This window comes from Ricinus communis, chromosome 7, assembly GCF_019578655.1.
Source record: "Ricinus communis isolate WT05 ecotype wild-type chromosome 7, ASM1957865v1, whole genome shotgun sequence".
Classification (NCBI taxonomy): domain Eukaryota; kingdom Viridiplantae; phylum Streptophyta; class Magnoliopsida; order Malpighiales; family Euphorbiaceae; genus Ricinus; species Ricinus communis.
Genome location: NC_063262.1, coordinates 930,779 through 941,571, shown reverse-complemented (window position 1 = coordinate 941,571; position 10,793 = coordinate 930,779). Strand labels below are relative to the sequence as shown.

Here is a 10,793-nt window from a genome sequence, read left to right as displayed (position 1 = left end):
AAACATTTGCAATCAATTCCATAGAGGTTTTATTATTAGTTGATGTCGGGGCTAGGTCCAGATGGTGGCAAAGGTCCCTTCGGTAGCATTGAGAAAAGGGCCTTTACTCCATCTGATGAGTCGAATGGACCCCCTGTTCTGAATGGTGAAAACTTTCCCTGATGCAGCGGTCGAGCCTGATGGGAACCTTCGATGAGAGTGAAAGCCACAGCTAGAGCAATAAGGAAGTACATGAAACTCTTGCACCTGCTTGAATCACCCATCTTCTTTGCATTTACTGTATTATGGATTGATAAAGGGTACAAAATTATATATAAAGATATGCTGCTGTGAAATGGCCAGGTATTGCATGGGCCGGCTTGTCAACTAGGATTTTTCCGGTCGGATGGGGTTGCCGGCAAAAGTAATCCTTCAGTTAAATATACAAATGAGAAGAATTCTGATGAGCCAGCTATTTTAATTTTCCTGAAACTAGTTTAGGCATGTGGTTCAAACGTTCTGAAATCTCAACTCTGACCAATTATTTTTCAATTAATTTCGTCTGCTAGGTTAGGGGGTCACATCTATGCAGACGTAAAACCATTGACTTTGGAATTGTAGATTATAAATTAGGGATTAAAGTATGAGTTGACTAAAGCAGATAATTATTGTATTTAATATCTCTGATTCATGAGCATGCGGCAAGTCATTCATGGTACACACTCAGGGTTGTCTCATTTAACAATTAGATGGTTTGACATTTTCCGGTTTATGGAGACACTCTTGCATATTGTTTCATGGTCATGCAATCACAATGTATAAATTAACCAAGTCAGAAGGGAGACCTCTTTCAGGCTTCTACCTGATTTGGTGGTTAGCAATCACCAAGCTTTCTCTTATCTTACAGGAAATTCTTGCTTATATTTGACACGGGTGCAATGTATTTATTGATGTATTAAAAAAGGGTCATCACGATATCTACAAGTAGTTATATACATTTGCTTAGAGAAGAAAAATCTACGTCCTGCCAACAAAATTAAAAGTGAATTGCAAGGTTCAGCAGCTGGACCTAATGTCCAATAGTACTCATCAGCTTTGTAGAAATGCAGCAATTTAAGTGGCAGCAGCTTTGCCTGCAACTGCAAACAAAAATGAAGAATAAGGTTCGACAAAATGACTTCAGTTCTTCATTGATAAAAGCCTAACGCAGAGATCCATATACCTGAACTGCTTCTTCTGACAGGGAAGGGAAATGAAAACCAATTGAGCAATTCTCCAACACTTCAGGACTTTTCATCCGTGCTCTACAGATGCAAGTTTAGCTCTTAATTCCCAGAAAATCTTTTGAGTATGATCTAAGGGCGCATGCAGATAATCATGACGTCCGAGAAAATGTATTCAACTCCTACTGATCCCTTAGCAAATCTGTCTGTCTAAATATGTAAACATTTGCATAGCGTATTCTGGGGAAATTGATGGTGTGAATATTATGGTAAAGAAAAAAAAAAAGGAATTAGAAATTTTTTAAATTATACCTAATTTTAAGTGTTCGAGTAGAACTCTAATTACTCAAAATACTATTTATTCCAACAGTTCTCTCTTCTGTTTTCACTAGAATCACCGTCCTTAATTGCAAACATTTTGCTAAAAAGAAGATTATTTTTCTTTTCCGAATTTAAGAATGCCTTCCGAAGGAATTGAGCAAGTTAGCTCTTTCAAGACTTGCATTAATACCCTAAATGCACTTTCAGGTATATACCCATTTTTAATTTTTTTTAATCGAAACTTGATGTTTTAGGAATTATCAATTCCATATGCACTCTCGTTAGGAGGATGGTTGAGCATGATCCTTCTCCTTGTTATTGCCACAGCAGCTTATTCCACGGGTATTTTAATTGGCCGATGCATGAATACAAATCCTGACATCATTACCTACTCTGACATAGCTGGCCATGCTTTTGATCGAAAAGGAAGAATAATAGTATCCATTCTTACTTCTTTAGAGATGTATTTTGTAGCAATTGGATTCTTGATACTCGAAGCGGACAACTTACATAAGTTGTTCCCACAATTTGCAACGAAGCTTGGAAGCCTCAATTTATATAGGAGACACTCTTTTCTGATTCTTACACGGATTACAGTATGGCTTTCTATGTTGCTCACCGATTTGAGTTTACTATCATATGCTTCTGCTTGTGGTCCGCTATACTATCTTCCATTGTGATAATTGTTTGTGTCTTCTGGGTCGGTTTGACTGGAGGGGCAGAGTTTCAGGGCAAAAGAAAGCTTATAAACTTCAGTGGAATTCCTGCTGCACTTAGTTTATACACTTTCTGTTTTGGAGTTCATCCATATTTCCCCACCTTAAGTAGTTCAATGAAAAACAAAAATCGGTCCCCAATGGTATTACTAATTTTAGCACTTCCTAATATTTGCTGCTTATGATTTTAGCCCTTCCTAATATTTGTTGTATCTCTCTATTGCAGGTGTTACTTGCAAGTTCCATAGTATGTGCAGTTAATTATTTCTCCATGGCCATATCGGGCTACCTAATACATGGAGAAAATGTGCAATCGCAGGTGACATTGAATATGTCTTTATAAGAAATTGGCTCTAAGGTAGATATATATATAGTATTGATAGGTCAACTGGGATTGGTACAGGTAATTTTCCGGTCGGATGAAGTTGTCCGCAAAAGTAATCCGCCAATTAAATATACGCAAAAGTAATCCGCCAATTAAATATACAAATGAGAAGAATTCTGATGAGCCGAGCAAAGAATTGAAACAATATTACCAAAGCATGAGAGCAGTAACAGCTAACAGCACAACCGTCAACTATAAACCTCAAGTTAGCATCAATCCTGGCAGGCTATCGCATTAAAATGCATCTGATGATGTAATACATAATGGATGACATTGACAGCGTCCCGGGTTTCTGTTCAAGCAATGAAATTTCATTTACCTTATGAAGAGAAAGGTGCTCAGAATATAGTAGAAATCTTCAACATTTAAGTGTCAATCCACAAATTGATAATCTTTCCAATTCATTTACAAAGTAGACAGACAAATGTCAGCAATGTACACCCTTTCCGCCCACCCCAGTTAGACAACAGGTCTATTCATTGATGTACAAGACAGCTATCCACACAAGTATATGACCTGATAAACCTATTTCTACCACCCATCTAATCCAGACTCAAAAAAGGGTCATCAAGGTATCTTCAAGTAGTTACAAACATTTGCTTAGAGAAGAAAAATCTACGTCCTACCAACAAAATTAAAGTAGCAGCTGGACCTAATGTCCAACACTACTCATCAGCTCTGTAGAAATGCAGCAATTTGAGTGGCAGCACCTTTGCCTGCAATTGCAAACAAAAAATGAAGAATAAGGTTCGACAAAACGACTTCAGTTCTTCATTGACAAAAGCCTAAAGCAGAGATCCATATACCTGAACTGCTCCTTCTGACTGGGAAGGGAAATGAAAACCAATTGAGCAATTCTCCAACACTTCAGGACTTTTCATCCATGCTCTGCGCCCATCGCCCACTTTAATTTTATATTTGAACATCTGAAATAAGGAACCAAACTATAAGTCTGATTTAAAAGGTTAATAAAAGATGCAAATATGATTAAGAAAAAAATTTATCTACAGATGCAAGTTTAGCTCTGTCACTTTAATTCCCAAAAAATCTTTTGACTATGATCCAAGGGGAGCATGCAGACAACCATGAAGTCTGAGAAAATTTATTCGACTCCCACAGATCCCTCAGCAAATATGTGAACTAAAGTTGATTTTAAACTGGAGAAAAATCTGTCTAAATTTTTACAAATATAATATGGAATGCCTAAGAGAAGGAAAGACTGTCAATACCAACAATTCATATCAATAAGGGATAGAAAGCAAACCTCTGAGAGAGGGATAGTTGGCAGCTCACGCTCATCTTTCTCAAGTATTGCACCAGTACCTTGGCACTCTGGGCAGAACACAGAACTAATTTGGTTATTTAAAGCTTTCACCTTTTCCACATGACTAGACTTAGTTCCGTTCTTTCTCCTAGATTTTCTTCTCCCTTTTGGACTGACTGATTGATTTCTAGCCATTTCATACTCAGAGAGAAGTATCCAGTGTATGAGGCAGGAAGTATGAAACACGTGATATTGCTACATATACAAATATTAAACATTGTTAAGCAAATTCTGAAAGCATAGCTTGCGATCAAATTAGTAAAAAAGAGTAGTCATAGCCCAGACAATAATAAGCAGTACAATACACATCAATGGCAGCACAAAGACATAATCTTGAAGAAATCATGGGTAATCTAAAAATTATTACCCCATATGTATTTCTGCTACTGCAGGCAAGTTTTCCAGTATTCATGTTTACTAGTGTTGCTACATCTTTCTCCGGAAGTATCTTTTGCTGACAGATGTCACACATTCTTTCTGCGGCTATGTGATGTTGGCGTCTCAATTCCCGTCTTAAGGTCTTGCTAGAGATAACCTTTGAATGAAGAAACTGATCATCGTGTCTATCTAACAGCAATCTAGTAGGAGGACCACCAATTGAAGTCAAAGATTCTTCACCTGATGAATCATATTGATTACTGAAAGACTCGCTGACATCCTCGGGATCAGAAAATGATTTTTTCCTTTTCCTATTAGTCCCCCCCTGATTGTCACTTTCCTGCACTGGACTAGATGAAAGCAACAACTTTACGTCATCAAGCAACCCCTTTCTTCCCAAATCATAATTATAAGCAAATGTAACAACAGCAAATTCATGATCCAAAACCTTGGCCTTGTCCAAATCACAAGGAGTATTTTTCCCTAACCATTCACACCATATCCGGCTAATATCATTTGAATTGCCATCCTTCTCAATGAGCCTTGCACCAATTCGTCCATAACCCATAAACCTGGCTTGCAAGTCAGAAATGTCATCCTTAACAAGAACACCCTGAATCAGTAGATCAGAAATTCTTCCATTGTCATTTGCGTCCTTATTACATCCAGTATCCTCATCACCAGTAGGCTTCAAACTTCCACCATACTTGACAATAGCAAGACTGCTATTACCGTTGCCTCGAGACTCGTTATCATTCTTGATGACTAATTGTTTCTCATTCTCACTAGAAGTATCAAAGAAATGAACACCATCACTAAAGGGCCATGGATTTTCCTTCAAGAGAGTCAACGTAGCAGTAGATAACCTCTCAGTGTGAAGATTACCCTTCAAATGATCAAACAAGACAGCATCACTATAACATGGTGCAAGACACAAAGTGCAAAAGAAGATGAATCGCTTTCCATCCTCACGAAGCTCCACATAAGGATGTCCTTTCGATCTCACATTATTTAAAGTAGTTCTAGCTAACTGCTCTTTTAAACTATTTGCACCTCCTGTCTTTGTAAACCCTAATTCCCACCTTCCCGCCATCCAAGAAATACAAACACAGAGATATTTCAGATTAAACAAGTATTCAAGAACCGCTAACCCGAAACAACATGATTAAAAAAGAAACCTGAATTTCACAATCTAAGTACAAGTCAACGCTAAATATCGATAAATCCCAACAAGGAACTGAAATCGATCGATTGAAATCCAGAAGAAAACCCTAATATTTATCTCCAATTCTTGAAAGTTGAAAACGATACGAACAAAAGAAACAGCTTGAATTAGAGACTAAAACTAAACATTACATATTCGTAACGTGCTTTGTATGGGAGAATTCGGTGGTTGTTGTTGTTGAGACCGTCGAGTCCGCACAGCGACAGAGAGAGAGACGCGCGCCATTGAAAGCATAAGAGCATGAGAATACGAATCCTCCATTGACATCATCTCCATTTCAATTTCGAGAGTAATAAAAGAGAATTGTTCTGTATGGAAAGCAAGAAACGATGAGAAAATGAAAAAAAAAAATAAAAATAAAAGAAAGATAAACGATCCTTAACTAACTAAAAAAGAAGATTTGGTTGTTTTAACAGAGAGGGAGAGAGACACGAGATGCGCGTGTCTTATATAATGGTTTTTCTTTAGGATTAGATCAGATCCATAATTAGTGAGGTGTTGTTTCAATAATAGCCGTTAGATGTATGGACTTACTGGCTATTGTTAGAATGAAGGATGAGGATCGATGATTGGAGTGAATTTTTGGGATTGGAGTTAGTTAGTTAGAGAAAATGGTAGATTCGGATTTCATACTGGATTCCTTAATTACTTAGGAATTGGATAAGACTGTCCACTTAATTTTTTTAAGGATAATTTAGAAATTTGGTATCTTTAATTTTTTTTTAATTTTTACTATTTTAGTGTTTAGACTTTTTCTTTTAATTCAATCAAATGTTGAAATTAACTAATTTGTGTTTGATATAAGATATATTGCTGAATTTATAAGTTAGAGGGATATTTTGATAAAAATTTAGTAGTGTTTAAAATGGTTAATTTGACTCATTTTTCAAGATTTAGATAAAAATTTAAGAGATAATGATGAAATATGGATAAATAAAGGAAAAATATAAGAAGAATAAAAAGACAATGTGAAATAATATACAAGGGAGCTAATGAAATATGAGTATATTAATTAGGAAAACGTAACATCCTTAAGCAGAAGAGGCCTAATGAAATCAGGAGCCTCCTGCCAAACCATAAGACTAGCATTAGAATGAGCAGCCTTAGCAATTGCATTAGCTTGCCTTTTAACAAAAACAACTCTTACATTCACGCAAAAACTTGCAATAGACCTAAAAGTATTAACCAGACACCCAAATTCAGATATATCAAACGCAAACTGATGGAATGAGTCAATTACCATCTTAGCATCTGACTCAATGATCACATTAGCCAACGACTGCTCGCAAATCCAGCTAAGAGTTTCCTTCAGGAAAGGAGCCTCTGCTAGCCTGGCTTCCTAATTATCAACCACTGTCTTAGAAGTACATTGAAGAACCTGAGCTCTATGATCCCTGAGTACCATTCCCAAGCCCCACCGAGTAAGCACCAGACAGGATGGAAGCGTCATATTTAGTTTGCACAGGCCTTGGGTAGGCTTTACCCAACGAAGAATAGAGTTCCTAGATGTGGCCATATGACCCGCAACTTTTGAAGCATTTGCACTCTTAAAACTGTAAAGCAGACCCATGCAGCTCTCCATACAGGCATTAACAGGATACACCTTATTTTTCCATAACATAGCATTACAATTTCCCCAAATGGCCCAAAGGATCATACAAACTTTTTCCTTATGCTGATTATCACCACTGTTGAACATATTCTCAATCCAACACCCGAAATCAGATAAATGGATACACACCACAGGAACTTGACAGTAATTCCAGCATTGCATCTCAAACGGGTAGTCAATAAACAGATGCTGAAGGTGTTCCCCAAACTCCCCATAGACAACACAACAATTAGAGATTGCAATACCTTTTAAGAATAAGCGTTCCCTCATGGACAGTAAATTGGAACAAAGCTTCCACATAAATGCTTTAACTTTTGGTGGAATGTCCAACCTCCAAATACAAGCCCAAGGAACATGGAGCAGCTGACTTTATGTAATGTACTGTATAAGATTTTGGCTAAAGTGCTTGCTGATAGGCTAAAGCGAGTATTACCTGCCATTATTTCTGAAGAGCAATCAGCCTTTGTCCCGGGTCGTTCCATTACTGATAATGTCATTGATGCTTTTGAGACTATTCATGCTATGCGTCGGAAAACGAAGGGTAAAAGAGGTGATGTTGCTTTGAAAATTGACATCAATAAAGCATATGATCGCATTAAGTGATCCTATCTCAAGGCTGTTATGTTAAGACTTGGTTTTCATGAGAGGTGGGTTAATTGGATTATGTTGTGTGTCACAACTGTGCAATATCAGGTGGCGATTAATGGGGAGGAGGTAGGTCCTATAATGCCATCTAGGGAGCTGAGACAAGGTGATCTGTTGTCTCCATACTTGTTCATCTTATGTGCTGAAAGGCTTTCTTCTCTTTTGAAGAAGGCAGAGTCATGTGGTAATATTCATGGTATTCGGGTGTGTAGGGAGCTCCTAAAGTTTCTCATAGCTTCCTCTTTTTTCGGGCTACTCATGATGAGTGTAATGTTTTGAAAGAGATTGTTATGAGATATGAAGAGGCTTCGGGTTAAGCGATTAATTTTGCTAAGTCTGGTATTATGTTTGGTAATAATGTGGATACTACTTTGCAGAATTCTATTAAAGCAGATTTGGGTGTCTAAGCTTGACACAGGTCGATATCTTGGTCTCTCCTCTCTTGTAGGTAGAAATAAGAGAAGCATCTTTGCATATCTTCGGGATAGACTTTGGGGACGACTTTTTGGTTGGCACAATAAGCTGTTGTCTCAGGCTGGCTAGGAGATACTTCTCAAGTCTGTGGCACAAGCGATTCCCTTTTACTGTACGAGTGTATTCCTGCTCCCTGTGTCATTCTGCGATGAGCTCCAGCATATTATGAACTCTTTTTGGTGGGGTTCAAAACCGGATGGTGGGAGAAGGATTCACTGGTCTTCATGGGAAAGGCTCTGTACCAGAAAAGGGTATGGAGGGATGGATTTTCGTCATTTACACAACTTTAATGTTGCTATGTTGGGTAAGCAAGCATGGTCTTTGATTGCTAATCCAGATGCTCTTGTTAGTAAAGTTATCAAAGCCAGATATTTTCCTAGGGGGGACTTCTTTTCGGCTCAATTGGGTTCTAACCCGAGCCTTGTATGAAGAAGCATTTGGAGCTCAAACCATGTGCTTGTGAAAGGGTGCAGGTGGCGTATTGGCTGTGTCGCAAATATTAATGTATGACAGGAACCGTGGTTGATCAATGAAAATGGTTTTAAGCTGCAAGAGAGTTGCTATGCAAGAGGGCTCGAATGTTGTGACGGTGAGGGATCTTTTTATTCGGGGTTGTTTTGAATGGGATGTTGAGCTAGTTTATGACATTTTTGATCCCGATGATGCAAGTTCTATTTTAAAATTACCAGCTGGTCATACCGAATTGCTGTTGACTTAATTAAGATGTATTTTATTAATTAAATAATAATTTTTAATTTTCTTAAAATTGATTAGTTTATATAAATGTAATTAATATCTTAAATAATTTTCTATATGTGTTTAATAGGAAAAGCATTAATTAATGAATCGGATTCTTTAGGCAGACCTGATGAGTTGGTCGATTAAGGCCTGAAAATATTTCAACAGAACAACACACTGGGGAAACGATGTTACACAATTCTTTATGTTAAAGAAAATTATATATTCTAAACCATGACAGCAATAACGCATATAATCAATCATATCTGCATACTTTTTAAGTTTCAGATTGAATTTGAATTATTTATCAAAAAAGAAAGATTGAATTTGAATTATAAAATTAAGGATGGTCAAACAATTCAAACCACTTATTTATTTATTTAAATAAATTCAAAATTGAAATGATCCGATAAACTTCTATAAATGTTGATAATATTTATCATTAATGATAATATTTGATAATAATGGATAACTGATAGAGAAGGTGGAAACCTTAACAAACCCACTTTTGATCTTATCACTAGTGTAAGTTGAGATTGTTCGTGTTGGAAAAGCCCTAATCTTTATCACTTGGAGAATTGGTCAAGATTAAACCCTTCATACAGAAAAGGCCATTGATGATTATTGATACATAGAGAAGCCATGTATATATATTATACTTTGGAAATTTAATTGGCACCCAAAATTTCAAATATAAAGACAATATGGTGCTGCCCAAAGTAAAAACAACACAAACAGGTGAACAAAACAAGAAAGTTTTGAATTAGAATAAAAAGAACCAAATAATTACGCAGCAAAACATAACATAATAGGCGAGCTAAAACAGAACAGAACCATAAAAGAGACTCAGATCTTTTAAACTCTTTTTACATCATCAAAATCATAACTAAAGAAAAGACCCACAAACAAACGAAAAAGAAAACACAAAACAAAACTGGGTTTGAAATCTGAACATAAATTAACCTCAAACATGGTGATATATCAAAAAGAAAGAAAGAAAGAATCAGCGTTTGATATGCTTGACTTTATTCCAGCCTTTCTTGCAAGATTCACCAACAATCTTGACTCCTTTCTTCACCAGAACCGTCAGCTCCTTAGCCCTTTCCTTCACCTGCTTCTCGAAACCACCCATTACTGTTTTTCTTTTCTTTTTTTCTTAGAGAGAGAAAATCAGAAACATAAAGATCTGTATATTATCAGCGTATATATACACAGAGACAGAGAGAGAATTAGGGTTCTTTGTTTTGTTCTGTTCTGGAGAAGGATTATTATAATATTAGCTCAGGACTACACTAAGCCTAAGTTCATAGCTCTTTTGTAGTTGTCACCACGTGGGATCCAACTCAGATATGTACACGTGGCACAGATCAAGTGGGTAACACGTCTTACTTTGATTGTGGCCTCGTGATTATCCACCGTGATTGCGGGATAACTAAGCTATCTATCGCTCTACATGTGTATGGGGACCACTAGACTCTTTTACTTCATGGGTCCACACTGGTTTTCGTGGGACCAATTTCTAGGTTGAATTTAGAATTTCTCTAATTAATTATTCCTTCGCTCTTTTTTCCTTTAAATTTATTATTTGTCAAATCACGAAATTAGAGCTTTTTTAAAGGGTATTCTTTATCTTAAAGGGTACTTTTATTTGAATGCAATAAATCACTTATACTTTCATTGTTTACACTAATTTTTCTATTAACTTAATTAATTCTTTTATTTGTAAAAATTAGAAAAATTTCTAAGAAATTAAAAATAGAACAAATTTAAGTA

At 36.5% G+C, this 10,793-nt stretch overlaps 2 protein-coding genes and 1 pseudogene across 3 annotated transcripts; 2 read left to right on the top strand and 1 right to left on the bottom strand.

The window, feature by feature from the left end:
* Positions 1-1,660: 1,660 nt before the first annotated feature.
* Positions 1,661-2,993, top strand: LOC112534655 (annotated as a pseudogene).
* Positions 2,971-6,050, bottom strand: LOC8262080. 2 transcript variants are annotated; one of them, XM_048377034.1, is made up of 5 exons: positions 5,935-6,050; positions 4,316-5,859; positions 3,889-4,143; positions 3,431-3,550; positions 2,971-3,340 (listed from the first exon to the last, which is right to left on the bottom strand). In XM_048377034.1, exons 2-5 carry the CDS (start codon positions 5,417-5,419, stop codon positions 3,290-3,292), a joined length of 1,530 nt encoding a protein of 509 aa, XP_048232991.1. In that variant the 5' UTR covers positions 5,420-5,859; positions 5,935-6,050; the 3' UTR covers positions 2,971-3,289. The 2 variants fall into 2 exon arrangements, with proteins under 2 accessions (XP_048232991.1, XP_048232992.1); XM_048377035.1 differs by having other exon boundaries at positions 4,316-5,408; positions 5,683-5,973.
* A 1,467-nt stretch (positions 6,051-7,517) lies between these two features.
* Positions 7,518-8,711, top strand: LOC107261163. Its single transcript, XM_015718434.1, has 4 exons — positions 7,518-7,718; positions 7,857-8,032; positions 8,186-8,252; positions 8,352-8,711. Exons 1-4 carry the CDS (start codon positions 7,518-7,520, stop codon positions 8,709-8,711), a joined length of 804 nt encoding a protein of 267 aa, XP_015573920.1.
* Positions 8,712-10,793: the final 2,082 nt, after the last annotated feature.